Source organism: Mauremys reevesii, linkage group 1 (assembly GCF_016161935.1).
Source record: "Mauremys reevesii isolate NIE-2019 linkage group 1, ASM1616193v1, whole genome shotgun sequence".
In the NCBI taxonomy this organism is placed as follows: Eukaryota; Metazoa; Chordata; order Testudines; family Geoemydidae; genus Mauremys; species Mauremys reevesii.
Genome location: NC_052623.1, coordinates 163521832 through 163544450, shown reverse-complemented (window position 1 = coordinate 163544450; position 22619 = coordinate 163521832). Strand labels below are relative to the sequence as shown.

At 40.3% G+C, this 22619-nt stretch overlaps 1 protein-coding gene across 1 annotated transcript; it reads left to right on the top strand.

The window, feature by feature from the left end:
• The first annotated feature begins 4533 nt into the window (after positions 1–4533).
• Positions 4534–21843, top strand: ETS2 (ETS proto-oncogene 2, transcription factor). Its single transcript, XM_039528581.1, has 10 exons — positions 4534–4997; positions 9167–9238; positions 13310–13430; positions 15272–15391; positions 15720–15920; positions 16951–17034; positions 17946–18167; positions 18291–18554; positions 19177–19295; positions 20401–21843. Exons 2-10 carry the CDS (start codon positions 9167–9169, stop codon positions 20614–20616), a joined length of 1419 nt encoding a protein of 472 aa, XP_039384515.1. The 5' UTR covers positions 4534–4997; the 3' UTR covers positions 20617–21843.
• Positions 21844–22619: the final 776 nt, after the last annotated feature.

The following is a 22619-nucleotide window of genomic DNA, read 5'->3' as shown; positions in this document are numbered from 1 at the left end:
GGGAGGTCAACTTTCACAAAGAGTGAGAAACAAATGTTTTAATGAAAAATTGTGCAAAAAATTGACACTTTAAGGCCCTTGCTTTCTCCTGGGGAAGTATCTCACTTTCCGGGGCAAGCAGATTTTTCAAGGCTTGAAGAGTACTCATGTGTCATGTCTCTGGTCTCTGCTTCTGATTCAAATTCACAAAGCTGAACAGGTACCAGTTTTAAGTATACACCTGATAATGATTTTAAACTTGCTTGTGATCTGAAACTATTGCAGAAGATACTATGTACAGAACTGTTGTTGAAATGAATGGAAAAAGTGACATTGTTGACTTATAAGAACAAATTCTGTAAGAAAAAAACACTTTTTTTTTTTAAGGCTTCACTCTCATAAGTCTTTGGTGGTATAAGGGTGTTAATTAAAACCAATGGGAAAATATTCAAAGGTGAATTCTCTTCACCATGGTCTCAGAGTCTCTCTGTCTCTTTGATTTGACTAAGGAAGTCTTGAGTTTTTTCTGCTTTTCCCATAATAAAAATTATGATGTCTGAAACCACCAAAGCACACATTCCCAAACGTAAGTCTCTGCCCAAATAACGGTTAACTCAAAAGGTGTTTGAGCTGGCAGGAAAATGACAGAGTGAAAGAGACTGGCTTGGAGACAGAAGAACGCAGGACACACTATGAGAAACTGAGCAGATAGATTCACAGGCTATATGAAAAAAATTTAATGGTGCATAGATGACTAGAAATTGGACAGAAGATTGGACTAAGGGAATTTTTCTGCCCATACCAAAGGGAAAGGAAGGGAAGGGAAACATAACAGAGTGCAGTAACTATTGTATCAATTTCCTGGTATCTCACATCATATCTGCGCTACATAATCCAGGATCACATGAAACAAAGGATAGAACTAATGCCTCAACACTAACAAAGAACTAATGCCACAACAACCTAGTTTCAAGGACGGCCAAGGCACATGACCAAATCATGACTGTCAATCACTGAAAATGAAGAGAGTATGATCGCCCATTGATCACATGCTTCGTACACTGCTCAAAAGCATACAGTGCCACCCATAATGACCATCTCTGGAGGATACTTGCAGATATGGGGATTTCAAAGCAACTCATTGAACTCATTGCAAGTCTCTACCACCACCACCAGATCATAGTGCAAATAACAGTAGGTGACAGGGATTGGTTTTCCACTGTGCGGGGGTGTGAGACAAGGATGTATTTTGTTCCCAGGCCTCTAACTTATGCAGAGAATTTATTATGAGATAAGCCTTGGAACGTTTAACAAAGTGGAAGGAGCTGAGATCTCCATTGGCGGACAGCTCTTAGCCAACAACAGATATGCAGATGACACACTCTTTGCTACAACCACGGATGCAATGCAACAAAAACTGGAGTCTGTAAAAACAGTTACTGAGGAATATTCCTGAATGTGATGAAAACAAAATACATGTGTGTGACTTGACTAACAAAAACAGGACGCATTGTGGAAGTCACAATTAACAGACAAACTGTAGAGGCAGTAGATGAATTTAATTATCTGGGATCATATATATCCAACCAGGAAGGTTCTTCTGATTTCTTTAGAACTGCCTAAGATTGGAATGGCCTCTCTTAAGAAAGTGTGGAAAAACCACAGCACCTTGAAATGCACAAAGAGGTGACTGATGCAAAGCCTAATTTTTTTGATAGCAATTTATGAATGTGATTTGTGGGAAGTTAATGCTGCTGACGAGAAGGAAACTGAAGCTTTTGAAAGGCGGCACTGGCAAAGACTCTTGCTTATCTCTTGGACAGAAAAAAAGGATGAATGCCTCTGTTAGAAATATTATTGGAGAGAAGAAGACTCTGACGTTGGAAAACCACAGACACAAGCCTATGCACTTTGGTCACAGGTGTAGAGATAGAAATAAACTTGAGAAAGTTACTGTAGAAGGAATGGTGGGTCATCACAATAGGGGACGACAAGCAAGTAGATGGATGGCGTGTGGCATGCCACTGGAAGATCAGCTGCTGAGTACTGATGGATCGTGAAGGCTTTAGAAAATTCTGCTACAATGTCACTGATATTCAGACATGAATAAATGGATTTAATTACTTGTGCAGACATCTAGGCCTGTCTCCCTTAACCAGTAGTACAGTTCTGCACCTGTATTAGTAAATAGGATTCTGCATAAACTACTGCTCCCTTTGAGAGAGAGGGCAGCAAGACAAGGCAGTTGAGATTTTGTATTGACAGGGAATGCCTAGGGCACTTTCTTTTGTTAACCAGGAGACCCTATTAAGATTTAGCTCTGTTTACATAAAGTCTTAGTTTACTCTACATCCCTTGAAACAGTTAGTCAGAAATAGATTATATTGAAGTTCAGCTCAGAAAAGATCAGAGACATAGGCTTAAAAATATCCGCTTAGCTCCCCGGAGAGCTTGAAAAAGCCAGCTTGTGCTGTCCCCTAACACAACAAAAAGTCACGTGACCAATTAAAATTTCATCAGTTTTATCAAAATATTTTTACAGGATACAAAAAGAAGAGTCAGTGTCTCAGACACAGCAATATAATCAAATACATAACACTGGTCTCTTGCAAACTATCTTAAACCTAAATAGTCCATGAATTTTATCACTGTGACCCTAGAAATAAATTAAGGGGGAGAAAGATCAAGACTCAGAATATATACACTGCAGTCCTGCAGGTAAAGAGAGGTCCAGGTTTTCTTAACAACAAAAAACACACTGTACAGTCAGCTCTAAGGTTTTGTTGCCGGAGGCAACCCAGAAGATCGAACTCTCACTTGTATTCCCCCAGTTCCCTGTTGCTTACATTAAAAAGAACAGCCAATAAATATTTAGCTGTCCCAAGATATTGGTCTGTCCTTTCTATGTGGTAAAGCTGGATTTCACACCTATCCCAGAATCCTGATTACATATCTGAAAGATTTTGTAGCCTCCCAACTAAATGAATAAGATGAAATGTCTTGGTTTTGTATCTAAAACTCTTTAAACGGTTTGCGAGCTGGCTACTTGGAAATCATATCTGTGCGCGATTCTACAGCAGCTAAAAGAACGAGGAGTACTTGTGGCACCTTGGAGACTAACAAATGTATTTGGGCACAAGCTTTCTCTGTGTATATCTATCTTCCTATTGTATTTTCCACTGCATGCATCCAATGAAGTGGGCTTTAGCCCACGAAAGCTTATGCCCAAATAAATTTGTTAGTCTCTAAGGTGCCACAAGTACTCCTGTTCTTTTTGCTGATACAGACCAACAGGGCTACCACTCTGAAACCTTTCTACAGCAGCTGTGATCTGCTATCAAGCTGATAGCAAGACGTGTTTCAGTGAAAGGTACTCAGTTCTGGAAGATTCATACATTTTAAGGGCAGAAAGGGCCATTATGACCATGATCTTTTGCCATAAAATTTCATCCAGAAATTCCTGCATCAATCCCATAATTTAGCATTTGGCATGGCCACTTCCCCATCAAAAATACCGAACAGGCATGGAGCGCTTGGAACAAATGACTACATTTGCGCTTTTTCATCCTTAGAAGTATCTACTGTGATAAATGGAAAATACCCAACAAAGCCATTTACATAGGTTACAGTGGCCCTGGGGAAACCCAGTATCAGTTTAATGTGACACATCCTCTACCATGGCACTCAGTACTGTCCAGGCTGGAAGGCAGACTTGGAGAATTATTTTCATGTTGCTCTGTGCCCAAAAGCCTGACACACCTCATCTTACAACAGTGTGGATACATCATTTGGTTCAGTTAAAAACTAAATATTTTATATGCTTGTGATGTTCTTAGCTTCACAGATTCCAAGGCCAGGCGGGACCAGGATTATCACCTAGCCCACTGGTTTTCAACCCCTGGGGGTCCGCAGAGTATGTGTAAGGGATCCGCAAAAGGCTGTCGTAGCCATAGAACAGCTGTTACATTCCTCAGGGGTCCGTGGGCCATGTCTAATATTTTCAAAAGGGTCCGCTCCTCCATTCACAATTTTTAGGGATACACAAATGAAAAAAAGGTTGAAAACAACACTTAATTTGTGTCAGGGCGGAGCCCTGGCACCTTTAGGCTTGGAAATTCATAGCCCGGCACCTTTGGGCTTGCTCCATCAGTTACGATTATTACCAAAAAAAACAATTGTTTGAGCCCCAGCACCTAAGTGTGCGAGCCCGGACGCTTCTTTCATTACAAATTAAGCACTGGTTGAGAATCACTGATCTGGTCTGACCGCCTGTATAACAGGGGCCACAGCACGTCCCTCGAATACTGCCTAGAGCAGAGCTTTTCGAAAAACATCCACCCTGGGTTGAAAACAAAATCATCGGCGATGAAGAATTCCCCAGGGCTCCCGGAGAGCCTCACGCCCATCTGCCTCAGAGGATACAGGTATTTCTTCCCCCTCGCTCTTCTTTTGTGATGGGAGCGCCTCAAAGGCAGGCTGGCCCCCTCCCGCCAGGGAAGAAAACAACAAACAGACGGAGGAGAGAGGCGGGGGCCCGTGAGGCCCCAGCCCAGGCCCGCTTCGCACCGCGGCGGGGGAAGGGCGGCGGCTGTTTGCCTGGCAGCCCAGACAGGCTCGAAAGGACGACAAGCGCGATAAGGGAAGGAAGCGGCTCTTCCGCCGCCGCCTCCTCCTGTAGGGCGGGGAGGCTGGGCCCGCAGGGAGGGGAGCTCCGCCCCCTTCTCCTGCCCGCTGAAGAGCCAGCGAAAGGCTCGGGGCAGCGCACACAGCGGAGCGCGGCACTCGGGGGCAGCGGCACCGGCACCGGCGGGCACAGGCAGCGCCCACGCACCGCACCGCACCCCGCCTGCGAGCGCCTCTGGCTCGGGCCAGCCCTCGGCTCGGGGGCGGGCGGCTTGGCCGCGCAAAGGCGGTTTCGGCTCCAGACGCGGCAGCGGCGTTTGGAGGAGGGAGCGGCGGCAGCAGCGAGCGCTGGGTTTGGCCGGCTTCCCCGCGGGACCTCGGCTCTGGCGGCCCAGGTAAGGCCGGTTGCGTTGAAGGGGGGCGCTTGGCAGCCGTGTGGCTCCGCTGTGCCTCGTCTCACGCCGCGTCTGACTGCAGCGATGGGGTGCGGGGCCGCCGGGAGCGAGAGCCGACCAGCCCCAGCCTCTGCAGCCGCCCCTGGAGTGACCGCCGCGGGCGCGGGGTCTGCCCCGGGGCAGCTGCGCCCAGACTTCGCGGGAGGGAGGCAGGAAGAAGCCGCCTCGCACTCCGGCGCGGGCAGGGCCCTGTGCGCGGGACGACCCTGCCTCGCCTCCCGGTGCCCCCCGCTAGCCCTGCTGCTGCTCCCCCTCCTCAGGTTTGGAGCGAGAAGCAAGCCCGAAAGGGGATCGCTATGTTTTATATTGGCGACTCAGATGTCACAGGCTATGTAGGGGAGAGAGCCGATTTGGAGGCAAGCGGAGAGGGCAAATCGAAATTGGTTTTTGAAGGTTCCCCCCTTACAAAGAGGTTCGTCCTAGCCTTGCCGGTATGAGAAATATTTAGCAGGTCTTTTAGCCAGGCTGGTCTTATACTGACTTGTGAGTTCTTGGAATCTATAACTGGGTTATGATGATCTCCTTTATTCCACTAGTGTGGTAGGGAAAAGGTAGCACATACTTAAAAATTGTTTTATAAATTGTTTCTGATACTCTGGACGTTTGAGCAGTAGGTTAAACATTGGAACTCCGGAAAGTCCTTTGGATGTGACTGAGTGTTGAGGGCCAAGAGTTGGTAGGCAGATACCTCAGATGTTTTGGTTTAGTTTAAGTTTTAAAGGTTGTGTCGTTTTGGTTGGTTTGTTTTTAAGGTCTAGTTGCATGATTTCTACACCTTACTTTTTTATGGGCAAGTGTGTCAACTGCGTGACAAGTCATCTATCATGTATTTAAGGCAGCATCACTACTAACTGGAATCGAATAGTTAAACTTAGAAATTAAGAGCTTTCTTGGGTGTGTGGTTTTTGTTTTGTTTTTAAGCCCATTATAAAAATACTTTTGAAGTCCGATGGAGTTTTGCTTGGGAAGAACTGGTGGATTGAGCCTATGAAGACTAGCTGCTTAATTAGTTAGGTCTCAAATATTAACATTGATTTAGTTTTTCTTTTGAATGGGTACAGGCTTACTCTAGGTAAAGGAAGTATCTGCTTATGGCTGAAAGAAGTTGACCAACATTCAGAAGTATTAGTTAATTGCTTGATCCTGTTGAGTCTGTTCAGGTTCACCCACTCTCAGCCATGCACAGGTGTTGACAAAAGTGTTCTGCTAGTTAGGCTCATTGTAGCCAACAAGAATCAGTTGTCAGTGTTTAGTGGAGGAGTGGGTAGTGAGGCCTAATCACACTGAGCTATTGTGCCTTTTTAAGAACTTAAAACAACAACATTCACCATCCCAATAAAATACTCTAACACTAAGTCTCTCTATTGCAAAGATCTGTATTGCACACTCACTCCGCCCAGTTTATTTTCCAGCATACTAGTGAGTTCCCTATCACCAAGCTGGAAACCTTTGCATCATTGGTAGATTGCCCAAACTGGTAACACTATGAATAAGCATTTCATTTGTCATACAAGTTGTACTTGAAGAATCTGATCAAAGAAAAAATATTGATGAGGATTTTGGCACATAATTGTGTGGTACAGAGTCTCTTTCCAGCTGCCTTCAAAACATAAAATACTGACAAAAAGTGAAAGTGACTGTGTGCTTGAAATAGCAAGTGAGCAGACTGGCATAGAGAAATAGTGACTAGTTTAATATACTGGAAGAAATGCCTGAGATAGTATTTTATTAAAAAAAAATAGTACTTGTATTGTGAACACTTACTGAGACAAATAAAAAAAAATGACAGGTAAAATCCTGGTCCTCTTGAAGTCATTGGCAAGATTACAATTGACTGCAATGGGGCCAGGATTTCACCTGAAGTCTTCAGACTAATCACAATAAACAATGGGCCCAAAATTAAGATTATTGAAAACATATGCAAAAGCATTTCTGCATCATAAATTGCAGGTATACTAGAAGTTGAGGCTCATAGCTAGATACCATTAAAATATAAGGAGTAGTAACTTGGAGACTAAAAAAAGCTTTAGAAATTCATTATACTCTGAAAAGGAGCAACAACAGGATTAGCAGGATATGCTGTTAATTTAAAATTGTAATATCTTCAGGGAAGGGATGGGGGACACTTGAGTGAACTTATGACCTGAACTGTGTAGAGATCACTATTCGTTACCAACACATTCATAATAGAGATGGGATATTTTGTGTTCACATTTCCACAAAATCACACCAATTAGCATTTTCCATATTTAGGTGGAGTCTACCTGACTGTATTGTGCCTCAAATGCAGTTGTTTTCTATTTTCAGTTGAGTTTTGTATGTGGAAGAACAGTTGACACTAAAGCCAAAATGAGCCTTTAAGTTTAAATATTTAGGATTTTAAGTGATCAGACAAAGGAGAAGAGAGAGAGAGGCTGGTTTCATTGGTTTATTTATATAGATACTTTGGATGTGTATCATTTCAGCAAGCTGTATTAGTTTTGCTTAGTTTCTTTTGAGTACTTCATTTTTTTTTAAACACATGTATATAGAAGTAACTAAGGGGGGCAGAAAGAACTTAGGTTTCTAATAACTACAGCTTTGATGTGGGAATGGTGGGGCTGACCTTTTCCTGATATGGCATTTATGGACTAATACTAGTTTCTATACACTTTCTGTGAGGGTGGAGAAGCCAGCATTGTGCTAAGACAAAGTGAAAGGAAAAAAAATTTTAAATGAAGTGTCTCAGTGGATTCTGATAAAGCATTTATGTTCAGTGTGGTTTGTCCCTATAAGCCAGAGCAAGGCCCATAAGCCTATGCCTTCTGTTTGAGCCTCCCTTGCTAAGTGAGCTGCTATGAATATGTCACTATTTTGTCAAACATAGATTTAGAACTAGTCATAAAATTACACACAATTCTGTTCCTTGTATTATAGGCCACAGGATAGTATTTTTATGCCACTGCAGATGTGTCTGTTATCAGTCCCATTATATTACAAACCCTCTTAAGATGTTGAGTTTATAACTGTAGTAAGATATTTTAGGCAGAAACTTGGCAGACAGTTGATCCCCAAACAAATATTTTTACCAAACTTGGTTACATTTTAAGTTATGAGTGTGCAAAACGGTAGTGTAACACTTTGGGGATATTTTCTTTAATAAATACTCGGATCAGTCTTTTTGGAATAGACTCTGTTGCGATTTCCATAAAAGGGGAGAGAATGTAAAATGGGTAATAGTTAGAACATCTACCATCCAGACACAGTCAGCGTTTTCAGAGATTCGTCTTGCTGCATGTTCCTTCTGATGTGTCCAAAGTACCGAACCCTATAGTGTTGTGAAATTACATTTGCTTATAATGGGTTGTTGCTTATTTTGCTTAGTCTCCAAATACTGTTTGTTTAACGGATTGTCAAAGAGTAAATAACTGAAACTTGTATCCATCTATCAGAAGCTACATTTTTCTCAGGCTAATAATTCACATTATAAACAACCTGTATTCAGTACTTGATTGTGTGTACTCTGGATTGTCCCGAAATTCATATGTCTAAGATTTAGTTCCAAAATATTTTGAGTGCAAACAAAGAGGACTCACTAAATCTTACACGCAGCCCCACACTCCTAGTTGGAAAGGGAAAGTTGTAAGTCCTTTATGGGTGGTTAGTAAAAATCCAGTAAACAAAGTCAAAATTCAAAAAGTCAAAACATGAACACTTACAGCAGTGGGACCAAAACTTGAAGATACCTATGGATAAGCAATAAATACTTGGCAAGCAAAGAATTTCTATAGGCTTGTAAACTTAAATTCAGCAAACTTAGGCACTAGGAAGTCTTTCATCTTGTATACTAAGAGCTTGATCCTTCTCACATATACATGTCTCACACCATTCTAACGTTAATGATTTTGATGGAGTTCACCCAATTCAAAATGTGTAAATCAGTCCCAGTGTTGAGGACATAGTACTCAAGATGAAAGCTTTCATATTATTGCCTTGTCAGAGGATTCTCTGAAAGAAGCATTTTGTTGTATTACAAGTTTATGTTCTACAATAGAGTAGATAAGGTGCTTCTTTTAATGGACTCTTACCTTCTGCAAGAACAAGTTTTTCATACATTGTTTTCATTTCAGATGAGTGACGTTGGAATCAAGAACATGGATCAGGTAGCTCCTGTATCTAACATCTACAGAGGAATGCTCAAGGTGAGTTTTCCTAGGAGAGATGCTAAAAACAAGTGGCCTAATCTCCCACTCCATGCACACATTTCTCATGTTAGTGAGAGACATACATATGCACACTGATGAGAGACTACGCTAATTACATTTGGGTTCCTTCTTGTTGACACTTACTTCTATAAGATAAGGAGCAAGCACTTTATACCTAGCCATTTAAAGCACTCTGTTTAAACAGAAAAATATACATTTGACAAACTCATCCTAAAGATTGTCAAGCAAGATGAAAAGTCAGATTCTGATTTCCAATCCATTGAATTCAATCAGAATTGTGTAGGTATGGGCAGAAGAATTGGGTCCTAGATGTGGTCTTTCTATATTCAACTTCATGCAAGGCTGTCAGTGTTTTTTAATAGGACTGATGTATATAAAAGCATTAGTCTAATATCAGGAAAATTAAGTTCTCTGTGGTTATGTGCAAATCTACCAAATGAAAATCTAGAGTAAAAGGCATGAAAGCTATTCAGTCTTATTTGTAAGAAACAGTTGTTCAGATGTCTTTACTTGCTTTGAAAAATACTTACAGACCAAGGACGGGTTAGAAAAAACAGAATTTAAAAGATTTCATTTTTGTAACTGCAAGGGCATTCATGTAACTAATTATTTCTTTGTAATTTATTCATGAAAGGTCTTTAGCCAGCATTGGTCACTTGTATTGTGGTGATCAAGGCAAATTGAATAAAGACCTGTTAAACTAGAAAGCTATGAGAAATGCCCGTGTTTCAGAGATGATATCACAGTCTCATTTAAAGTCAGTTGCAAATGTTTTGGTTTTTTTTTCTTCTTCAACTTGCTTATAAAATTTGTTTTGCTAACCAACCAAAGCTTTATGTGAAATTTGTGAATTGAGTGCTCTCCCATGCAGGAATTATGCCAGGCACAAAGGAAATTGGAGATAGATTAAAATTTGTCGCAATCTTATGTCAACCTTTAAGACTCTCTATTCCACCACTGCATAGTTGTTTCCAATTCTTTTGGATTTGCTTCAAGTTTTGTACTGTATTACTAAATTTATACATAACTGCCATGAAACCATATAGTGCTTGCTTGCCTCTTTTTACACTGAGTAAGGTGAGCAGGATTGATCCCATATGGGGTTTTATTACCTGTTCAGAGCAATGTTCAACATTAACTAATACATTTCTCATTTCTGAAATGAGACTAGGGTACAGCAGGGCCGCCCGGGGGGGGGGGGAAGAGGGGCAATTTGCCCCGAGCCCCACAGGGGCCCCCATGAGAGTTTTTCGGGGGCCCTGGAGCGAGGTCCCTCACTCGCTCCGTGGGGCCCGGAAAACTCTTGTGCGGCCGGGCGCAGGAGCTTCTTCGCTCCCGGTCTTCGCCGGCGGGGGGTCCTTCCGCTCCGGGGCGGAAGGACCCCCCGCTGGCGAATTACCGGCGAAGACGGAGCGGGACCCGCCGCCGAAGTTCAGCTTGGTCTTCGGCGATAATTCGGCGGCGGGGGCCCCCCCCCCGCGGCCGAATTACCGCCGAAGACCGGGCTGCACTTCGGCGGGTCCTGCTTTGGCGGTAATTCGGCAGCGGGGGGGGGCCCCCGCCGCGGGTCTTCGGGGCACTTCGGCGGCGGGTCCCAGAACGGAAGGGCCCCCCGCCGCCGAAGACCCCGGAATCCTCTGGGCGGCCCTGGGGTACGCTATGCTTTCTTCTCATTCATATACTACTGCTTTTTTCCAGTGAGTCACTGTAAGGGTCACTTTATTTACACACAATACAGGAGTTTCCAGATGATGTTGAAAGAACTTGGCCTTTTCTCTAGATACAAATGGTGAATCAGAGCTATTATCTATTAACATTTAAAGCATTTTAGTAGCAGACCAGCTGGTTTTATTAACTATTTCACACATAACAAATCTTTCAAGTCTCTTTACTCTGACTTTTCTTATTGCTATCATATGTACATGAACAATCTTAATTAGTATGAACAATATTACTTTAACTCTACTGGTCAGCTCAGTGTATTTTTGGAACTAAATTAGCCATTAGAAGGAAGACTTCTAGATTTTTCTTCATGCCAGCCTCTTCCTTCTGTGGATGATAGGCTGCCATGAATTACATACTGAAATGTATAGCAACTTTTTATAAAAACCAGCCTCAATACTACATGCAAACCAAAGTGTCTTTCTTGAATTTCTGCCCTGCCAGTTTACAAAACAAAAATAGCACCATATACCAAAATAGAGAAGCTGTAAATTCCAGAAAGGAACCATGGTGGATTCAGGGAAAGAGCAGATACTTAATATGCTATTCTGCAAAAACAATTTAAGTTAGTACAGTCAGTTGAGAGCAAATCTGTGTTATGCTGAGGTGCATTAGCTTATTCTCAACAGAAATTTGTACCTTGACTTTAACATTTAAGTGGATGCCTAAGCAAATAGGAACTATCAACAGATATTGTATGTGTTTCCTTAGTCTCTGGCTCCTCTTTACTGCAGATGCTCTCATATGGGTATCACTGCTGTGTTCTGTAGCTTTCCAAATACTGTGCCCACAGGTTTGGGTTTGTGGTGTTTTGGGGATTTTTTGTTTTTTTTTAAATCTCATCAATGGGAATTTCTAGTGATAGCCTCTACCTGTTGCTACAAGTCTTTTTCATGACTAGTTGGCATGTTAATTATAAACTTATTCAGCTCACTTTTGTAGAAAAAGCTTGTAACTCTTAAACATATTTACTAAGAAGGAGTGCATGTGGCCTGGGAGATTCAGTAATAACTTTCCATTTACACAGCACCTCTCAACTAGAGCACTTCAGAGTTTGAATGATAGACAAGATTTTCTACAAATATTTATGATCTTTAATAAAAGTGACTATTAGCTCATCAGAAATCACTCTCCTTTTTCCCCTCAAACATTCTATTATAGCCAGTCCTACTTATTCTTGTTCATTTGTTTAAACTAGCAAAGACTCGTTAGAGACTGCTGAGGATTAACAAGCTGCTTTTTGTGAAATGCAGTAGTTGGTACAATCAGGTAACCTAAACCATAGAATAAAATAAACCCAAGAAAATAAATCATGTAAAGCAATTTTACAACCTTAAGTAATGTGGTTCAGATTAAATATTTCCAAAAATGTAAGTAAACCTACTTGCATCTTCACATTGGCAATTATTTTGTTATAATTCACTAGTCCTTCTAGTATAATAATGACTTCTTTTAAGTGCTAATTATCATTAGCAGTCTATTACAAGGCTAAAAATGATACTAATCTCTCTTTACAATTTAGCAATCAGTTAAAATTTAGATGCACACCTGTTAGAATAATACTTCAGTTACAGAAAAGGTTAAAATAACTGCTAGTTGTGCCTACTATAGCTAAAGTTTGCAGTTTTCATTGTATCTCCTCAAGTTTAAAATAGTCTAGTATCTTTGAATTAAAGATGCAGCTGTCACACTGTAAAGCAGCCTGCTTTTCGAACACAGTCTTGCAGAACGCTGCCTCCAGTCAATAACCGCTCATCTGGGAATTTGATCCGCTCACCTCTATGGAGGTAGAAGCATAAAAGCCTAATTGGGGTGATTGAACTTCTAACAATTTAATACAGGCAGCATTGTCTTTGAAAAGATTAAACACAGCCCTTTGGCATTTTAGTGTATCAGAGTTGCACAGTCAAAAATCAGAAGGCCAGATCCTCATCTTATGCAAACCATCTTGGCTCCAATTAAGTCAGTGATCTATTCTGATTTACACTATCTGTGGGTCTGGCACAGAAGGACAGGAAACATAAACATTAGTTAAATATAGCATTAGCTTATTTTGTATAATGTGTAGCTTAGTATTCCACTGTTCATGCTGCTAAAAAGGTTAGCATAGGACATACAGAATGTGCCACACAGGAAAGTTACAACTGCTGTTGGAACCTTAACTTTATTTTAACTATACAATCCTTAACATTACATTATTAATGATTAGATTGTATGTACATTATCTCCAGATACTAACTTAACCCGTCCTCTTTGCAGTTGCTGTTAGCAGTGCTCTAGCAGAATACTGACACTGAATATTCTTTTTCTTCAACTGTTTTTCAGCATCAACCTGCATTTGACGTCTTTGATGTCACAAGCTCTTTGTTTGCAGGATATTTTCCCTCATTAAATGAAGATCAAACCCTTCAAGAAGTACCAACAGGGTTTGATTCAATTTCTTATGGTAAATATGGTTTGTTTGTGTTTTTTAGTTTGATCAGCCACATCAGTCAAAATAGAAAGTGCTGGGATCTCTAACTAGGTTCCTGTCACTGTTACCTACAATCCGCAACAATAAGTCTTTAATAATAGAGAAGACTTTTTTTAATATTAGTTTAAGGCTTCAGTCCTGCAGACATTTACATACATTCTTAAGTTTATTCACATGAGTAGTTGTAAGCTAGCAATAGAACTTCCCATACTGGAAACCTACACTGAAGTAGGGTGTGGTCTGTAGAAGGCCAGTTAGGCATACTGGAGCAGAATTAAAGAGGTCTTTGGATATGTGTTTCTGTTAAGACTAACATTACTAATAATCTTTACCTACCTTTACTTGTTCATTTCTATAACTCAAGTTGGTGTATTTTTAAAATGGGTCAAGACAGAATATTAGAACTCTATTTAGTCCTGCTGAACTTGTATAAATGTAGAACTCTGCAAGGTCCTTGGTCCCCATTTCCCTAAGGGTTTTTTTGCAGCTTTAGAAACTTTGCATAAGTAGTACATTGAAATCCTTGTAGCAGGACTGGACTCACTAAAAGTTCTCCATTTGCCCTCACCTCAGATCTCTCTGACTGGCTTATTCCCAAGCTACTCAGATACAGTGGTGATGGGTGTTTCACCCAAGTTTTTATTCAACCTTGCAGTGAGCTCCACATGTGTTCAGAGGTTCACCTGCTTGCTCATGTGAAGCTCATTGTAGGCCATAGATAGCTAGATTAGCTTTGCAGCTTCATGCATAGTCCTAAAGCCTGACAGCTTATCACACACGTATGCACACTCTCCCTGTGACACTAACATTATTAGATGTAGCAATTATTAATAACATGAGTGCAACCTAACTTTGTCAACCACCATCTGTGCGCTCGTTTTCAAAGAGATCTGTGGAAAGTTGAAAGTTTGAAGAGGTAGTGACAAGCTAGTTCCAAGCTAGAGGGAACCTGAGGAAATGTTAGACACCAGTCAGAATATCAAATCCAGTTAACTTTTTTTTAATGACACATAATGCAAAAACAATTTGACCAATTTTCTTCAAACTTTTCTTGAAAATGCTCTTTACTTCCAGAAGAGGTCTGGACATTTTCATGCCAAATCTTTCTAATAAATAAGATAGGATGGGAGGCTAAATTATTCCTTTGAATGGAAGTGGTTGCAGCATTAACTAAGGAGTTGATTATCTAGATTATGAATTTATAACAATTTATGGCTGCATAAAATTCAGTACCACGATCATCAGCCAGTTACATAAATTTGACATTGGGAACTAGCTTGTGACCAAAAACATTTTACAGTCTAACCATTGAATAAGGCATGACAACACCACAAATTCAATTGACTGATTTATGCATGAGTGGGTCTGACATTCAATCTAGTGCAGTGGTAAATGTACCCACAAGCCTACTCATCACTACTACCCTGCCCGTTACTTAGTTCTCAAGCTCAGTGCAGGGGATCTGGAGTTAACAAGAGATCACTTGGCTCTCAAATTATAGAGGAGGAAAAGAAGACGAAGCAGTCTTCTTATTTTCTAATAAAGATAATTGACTCTACATAACACAGGCATATTTCGTACAACCAGAGTCAATCTGAGTCTGCATCATTAGCTGCAACAAAATCTTAAACGCTGGCATAGAACTAACCTATTACATACAGATAAGGCTTGCCATATTTGGTCCCATTTTATAGTTGGAAGCCTCTTTTGCTTGTTCTTTAAGTAACATAGTGGATTCTCCATTGTCGGTCTGGTTCATTAGCCTAAATGCTAATGTTTCTCTTTTTCCCCCTCTCCCCCCTTCATTCTTTTAGAGTCAAACAGCTGTGAATTGCCCCTCTTAACCCCATGCAGTAAGGCTGTGATGAGTCAGGCCTTAAAAGCTACTTTCAGTGGCTTCGCAAAGGAACAGTGTCGGCTGGGTATCCCGAATAGTAAGTGCTTTCTTTTTATAGCCTTTCTAGTGCAAAAATTACGCTGATTGGTTAGATGGCAACATAAGAGAAGAGAAGGTAAACTGAGTTCATCCACTGATTAAAAGAACATAGAAGGAAAAATTAGAGCATTAATTTAAAATTAAGAATAAATCGTTGATATTTGAGCTTCAGAATAGATATCCTAGATGATTTTTTTAAACATGAGCCCTCACTCTCAATATCTTTTTTAACTAAACTTATTTTAGGGTCTTATGAATGTAAATATTAAGAGTTGCCTCTAAATGTTATGTTCTTTTTCTTCTCTTCTCCCACTCCCCATTTGCAGATCCTTGGCTGTGGACTGAACAGCAGGTTTGCCAGTGGCTTTTCTGGGCTACCAGGGAGTTTAGTTTGGCAAATGTGAACTTTCATCAGTTTGTCATGAATGGCCAAGATTTGTGCAACCTGGGCAAGGAACGTTTCTTGGAGCTAGCTCCGGATTATGTAGGCGACATTCTGTGGGAACACCTGGAACAGATGATAAAAGGTAACTAGATAGCCAAAAAGGACTCCTGCTCTGTGATCCTAGCAAAGCAACCCTGTCAAACACAACTGTGATGTATTTCACCAAGTTGTGGTTTTGTAATTGCCTAAAAAACTCAGAATTTTAAAATCTTTAAACATTATCAAAGGTATCTTTAAAAAAAAAATCATTTTCTGGAGAGCGTAAAAGCAATCATCAGTTGTCACTAGTTTGTCAATCACTGCCAGACTGTGCAGTTGTCTCAGCAGCAGTTTTATACGGAATGGTCATTCATATACATGGGTTTAGGATATATAATATATATATATAGGGATGCAATATATAATTCAAATACGAAAAAAAATCTAAACAAAAATCAGATTAGGTGAATTCATGTTACTAGTGATTTTTACCAGTGTTTTGGAATAAGTCAGTGAATGAACGTAGGAATGACAGAGACTTGAGGGTGCTTTCATTGAGACAAAAGAGGGATGAGGACAAATTTTGTCGAGAGGCTTCACATGGATGCAGAGATCTGCCCACCCATATCATCTGACAAGATGAGCGCTAAAATAACTATTGGAAAAATAAGGGAAAACGTTTTGTTTTATTTTTTTCTTTTCCCATTGTTACCATAAGCTGCCTTTCATTTAAATATTTGTCAAACAAACTTTGGAAGTTGAGTGTTCTTTTGTCTAGCTGGATTTTGGTGGTTTTGCTTTTTGTCTCTTCACTGTTCTAGTCCTGTGTGTAAAACACTTATCTAATGCCCAGATCCTATAAACTTTTAAGTACACATATAATTCCCTTGATGTGCATGAAGTTAAGCAATTGCTGAAGTGTTTGCAGGATCAGAGCCTTATTGCAGATTTTTAGACAAATTAAATATTATAATTCCATTGGCATGACATTTTCCCTACTAGCAGTTATTTCTTTGAAAGTTTGATGTCAGGTGACTAACTTCATGTAACTGTCAGAAATACCTCCCATCACTTTGAAGTTCCCCATAATGTCCTGGTCAGATGTGTAAAAAGAATATTTGTTCTGTTTTCAGATAGTCAAGAGAAGAGACAGGACCAATATGTTGAAAACTCTCATCTTACCTCAGTCCCGCACTGGGTCAATAACAACTCATTAAGTAGGTATCCTGATTTGGTTGACGTTTAAAATCACTTCTTTGGCTTTATGCTGCATGGGATATCACACACTGTAATTCTGCAAGTTGGTTTGAACACTGAAAATAATCAGACTAGATATTTTCTTGAGGCAAATCCTTGGAGTCAGTGAAACCAGGAGGAAAGAAGACTATGTGAAAACTGTGGTTAATCAAAAGTCTTAATTTGTGCAGAAAATTTATGAAATCCCAAATTTTTGTTTTTGGTACATGAATTGCCAAAAATCAAGTGTTTAGTACAAACTGGCCATTACAACTACCAGGCTGAATCTAAAAGCAGCACTGATGGGATCCAGCAGGAGTCATATTTTAGTCCTTTTTGGCAGAAGGAAGATGGATGCCATATGGCGCCTTGGAGGGCAGATGGGAGGGAGATCACAGACCAGTGGCCCTCTCCTGACATCTTTCTCTCTTCCCCTCCCCCCATATACTGCTTATATGTATGAGGTTGTATTTTCAGCACATTTCTCTTAACTGATTAGTAGATTAACAAGAGAGGAATCCTGCTATGGACTACCTAGCCCCCTACCCATGTGTTCTGTCATTCTGGGAAACCACAGAGAGCTCTGTGCACAACTGGCAATCTGTGAATCATACACCAGATACAGGTTGTGTGATACAGAACCTCGTTCAAACCCTAGTGCAGTCAATAGGAGTCCTTCCACTGACTTTGGATTAGACACACAGCCTATCATTCCTACCCAGTCAGGTTTTCAGCTAAAAAATATTTTTTAGTGGCATAACTGTATGTCTATGTTGCAGTGGAAGGGTTGACTTGTTTTTGTTTTGCTTACATGAGGGTATTACATTTATGAGAAGGACTGTAGTGAATAACTAATCCATTCATTTTTTTCTCCCTCTCCTTCCCACTTTAGGTTTTAATACAGAACAGGTCTCTTATGGTATGCAAATGCATAGCTACCCCAAAGCCAGCCTCCTGAGTGACTTATGTCAGACTTCTGCAGGACCAAATCTCCTTGGCCCAGATCAAGACTTTTCCATGTTCCCCAAAGCTCAGTTAGAGACAGTCAATGTGAACTACTGCTCCATGACCCACGACTTCACAAACAATCTGAACTTGCTGATAGATAACTCTGGTATGATTTACCTTATCCATTTGCTAATTATTAGTTTAAGGCTCTATGCTCTGTGCACTCTTTTCTTAACATGGTTTATACAGACAAAATAAAGTGAATAACAACCATTATTTAACTTTTTAGGTAAGCCCAGAGAGCATGAATCCAGTGACAGCGGCACAGAAAGTTATGAAAGCACAGATTCTCAACTTCAGTCCTGGAACAGCCAATCATCTTTAGTGGATGTACAACGTGTGCCCTCTTACGAAAGTTTTGAAGACGATTGTAGCCAGTCTCTATGTCTGAACAAACCTACAATGTCTTTCAAAGATTACATTCAAGAAAGAAGTGATCCTGTAGAGCAAGGGAAACCAGTTATACCAGCAGCAATTCTAGCAGGCTTTACAGGCAAGTGATGTCACACACTGTATCTCTTGTTCTCACGTTTCTGATCCCTTGTGTGGGTGTATGTCCATTTTTGATGAAGGGAGGTTGAGAGGTACACTCTTACTCATTGTTCATGAATGACTTCTTCACTAATAATGCAATGTTCTAGTAAAAATCTAGACTATTAAAACCTGGAATGCATTCTATTTTCGGTAGCTCTCCTCTGTCTAAAAAGGAGGGAAACTCAGACAAAACCAAGGAGTTCAAGGAGTTCACTAGCACTGACTCACCCACTAAGCACTCATCCCTAGAGTGCTTACTCAGGCGAAATGCTCATCACTGGAAGCTTCGTCAGGGCAAGGACTTTAGTTTAGGACTGTAAGGTTTTAAATATTCCTTCCAGCAGAAAGGAATGAAGTGAGGGGAGAAGCAAAGCTTGGTTCAAATAACTACTTTGTCCACTATTTTAATTCAAAGTTCATTATAATATCCTTCAGCAGATTCCTGTTTAAAGAAACAGTTGTCGTTCTTTGCCTCAGCTAAACATCTTAAAATTATATCAGCTAAATCTTAGGATTATGGTATGGGTCTTACTATATCCCTTAGTTATGATTAATAATTTTGCTCTTCTTGGTTTTTACAGGCAGTGGACCTATACAACTGTGGCAATTCCTTCTGGAGTTACTAACAGACAAATCCTGTCAGTCATTTATTAGCTGGACTGGAGATGGCTGGGAGTTTAAACTTGCTGACCCAGATGAGGTATGTGGCTAATTGTGATTGAATAAAAAGCTAGGGCCTGATCCTACATCCTCCATCAGTGAAAGGCACCCCTCAAGGCAAAGTGTTTACAAGATCAGGCATCTCTGCCTCTGTAAATGCTTTACTGTGCAGTCTGGGTGACTTCAAGAGCATCAGTCTAGTACCTAGGTGTATGTAAAAGTTTAGTGTATTATAGCCTTACTGTGCATGCTGCCTTTATGTTTATGTTTAACTTACAGCATTGCTTAACTGTTTAAAGAAAGTAACTTAATTGATAAAACCTCTGGGAATTGAGAGAAACATGGCAGCTGCACAGAGTACTGAGGCCTTCAAAAGTCTGTTTTCAGACATGCATCAAATGACTAGTTTTAATTTCCAAGTTATTACAGCAGTCATTAACAGAATAAACTCCAACCCTCTAATTGATGGAATCACTTTCTGATGCAGTTAATGGGCCTGATCCAGGGCCTACAGAAGTCAATGAAAAGACTCCCATTGCCTTGAGTGAGCTTTGGATATGGCCTTAAGTGACTTCACATAATTCAACTTTCACTTTACACTACTCTCTCACATGGGAGGTGGTTGTTCTTTGAGAGAGAAGAATTCACCTTAACCTCTTCTCTTGCACTAACAGCTTTTGTGGCAAGGTGCCTCATGCACCTATCCACTGTCTATTGGTGTCATGTTCATAGACCCTAGGTCTTATTCCTTTTAATCAAAGTCCGGCCAATAACTCAGAGATTGTTTTAAATTAATGGAGATATCCTACCTCCTAGAACTGGAAGGGACCTTGAAAGGTCATTGAGTCCAGCCCCCTGCCTTCACTAACAGGACCAAGTACTGATTGTGCCCCAGATCCCTAAGTGGCCCCCTCAAGGATTGAACTCACAACCCTGGGTTTAGCAGGCCAATGCTCAAACCACTGAAGGCTTCAGCTCTTACTCATCCAAGTATCCTCACTGATTTTATGGCATTTGAACCATCAGAATGACTTGGTTGCTAAATAAGTTTACCATCAGCTAACTATGATAGTATGCTTTAATTAGTTTTTGCCTTTCTTTCTCTCTCTCCCCCTCTTCTCCCCCCCCCCCCCTTGGGGCTGAAGGTGGCACGACGGTGGGGAAGGAGGAAAAACAAGCCAAAAATGAACTATGAGAAACTAAGCCGAGGCCTGCGCTATTATTATGACAAGAACATCATCCACAAGACATCAGGGAAGCGCTACGTGTACCGGTTTGTATGTGACCTACAGAACCTGCTGGGGTACACGGCAGAGGAACTTCATGCCATGCTGGGAGTGCAGCTAGACACAGAAGATTGAGCACTGCAATATCGTGCAAAACTGGCAAAGATTGCAAGATTTTGAACTGTGACTAGGACCTATCTACAGTCGGTCTTGACTGTTCAGATTGGTGCAACTGTTAAGAAATAAGGACCTTGAACTGGTTTTGTAATCGGGGAAAGCTGAAGGAAGAAGTGGCCTTATTTCATCAGACGCAATGGCTTCAAGTATTGCTGCACCAAGTTCTTTAGAGCAGTGTGGCAGATGGCACAGTGCCTAGCTCTAACCTGAAGACATGAAAATGCTCTAGGGTTAAATGTTTTGGCTTTTTACAGTGCCATATAATTATGGGTTGTTTTTAATACCAAAGGTTGGAGAGTGACCAATAATACATCAGAATTCTAGCTCAAAACTTAACAACCACGTTGCTTACATCATGATATGCATTTTAAAAAAAAACAAAAAACTACGTAACCTTTATTTTAAAGCAGAGACAGACACAAATTTGTATTGTACATTTTATTACACAACATGTTAGGTACAGAAACATTTTGTTTTATGTTTCAAAACTAGGTGTAGCAATTATTTTTTTCCTTTCAAGGGAGAGTGGAAAAAATCACACCATTTCAAGTCAGTTTGTATATATTTAATGTTCCTATTTAACAGATATTGTATAATGTAATTTAAACTAATTGTATGTGCATTTTGAAATAGGAAGAATGTAAACGTTTTGTTTCATGTTTGAATAGGACATACAACATTTTGCAGTTTGAGGAAGTCTGTAAAGTGCCTAGTAGATTATACTGTAGGCCTGCAATATGAAAGTTTAGATGGAGGGTATTGGTTGAATATTTTGCCATAACTGTAGCTGGCAAACTTTGTTCATTTTGGCATTTTTACAAGAAACTAATGTAGTCTGGAGCATAAAGGGCCTGTTTCTCTTAAAAACATTAACATGGATAAATGGTGCATGTTTTTTCACGTCTATGCATGTCCTTTTAAAAACAATTTTATATAGAAGCCTTTTTTTCTGGTTTATCCCATCTGATTAAAATATGAATTCTATTTTTGGAAATGTGGCTCCTTTTTCAGAGCTCAAGAGGGATTTATGTAGCAGCTATTTTTTACTGCAAAAAAAATTCACTGGAAAAATGTAATTTGTAAGAGCTTTATTTTTTATCTGAGCTTGATGTACATTGAACTGTGTTGTACAGTGTGAAGGAGAGAAAATACAAATCTTTATTAAAACATCTTAAACAGAAAAAAGTGTGCGTAATTTAATTTGTATTAATTCCTAAATATTTTAGCTCTCTTATAGTCCTTTGTGGAAATACCTTCTGAAGTCACAGCCCTGATTCTCTTCTCGGACCAGTGTAAACTGGAAGTAAGTCCACTGAAAAGAGTTGAGGTACCTCAGTGTATAGCTCTTGCGGGAGGAGAATCGGGCAATAACTTTGTGGTGATGTTCAGCTCTGTACAGAACACGTTGCACAAGGCTCTATGCCCTTCCTCAAACAGCTTTGTGCTGACACTCTTTTCTCCCCTCCCCCCCCTTACTGCCAGAGAGTACAGTACATACGTCTGATTCAAGTTACAAGAACTTATATAATGTCTCCAGATGGAGGATGAACATAATATTTTCAAGAGTTTTTAACTCAAGCTGGCATTTGATAATTTGGATTAAGATAAAGTATGCAGTTATGGACACACTTATTCCAGAAAAACTCCATGCTCTGTAAAAAAGCCACTACAACCTATCCCCAAACTGGTACTTGTGTTCAGGGTACATAACTCCCATCATGTTGAAAAACATTCCCAACACCACCTGATATGGAATAAGAGCCACTTTGCAAATACCATGAGTCATTTGTTTTCTTCCCCTCCCCTCCCCAGTAAGATAGTAGGCCATAACATGCCAGTCATTCTTAAGCTTGCCTTTCTCTAAAGGAGAAAAAAAGGAGGAAACAATATCAAGTGCTTTTAAAAGAGAAATTTTCCTTGTTCTAGTAGCTACAAAAATGAGCCAAATTCTGCTCTCATTG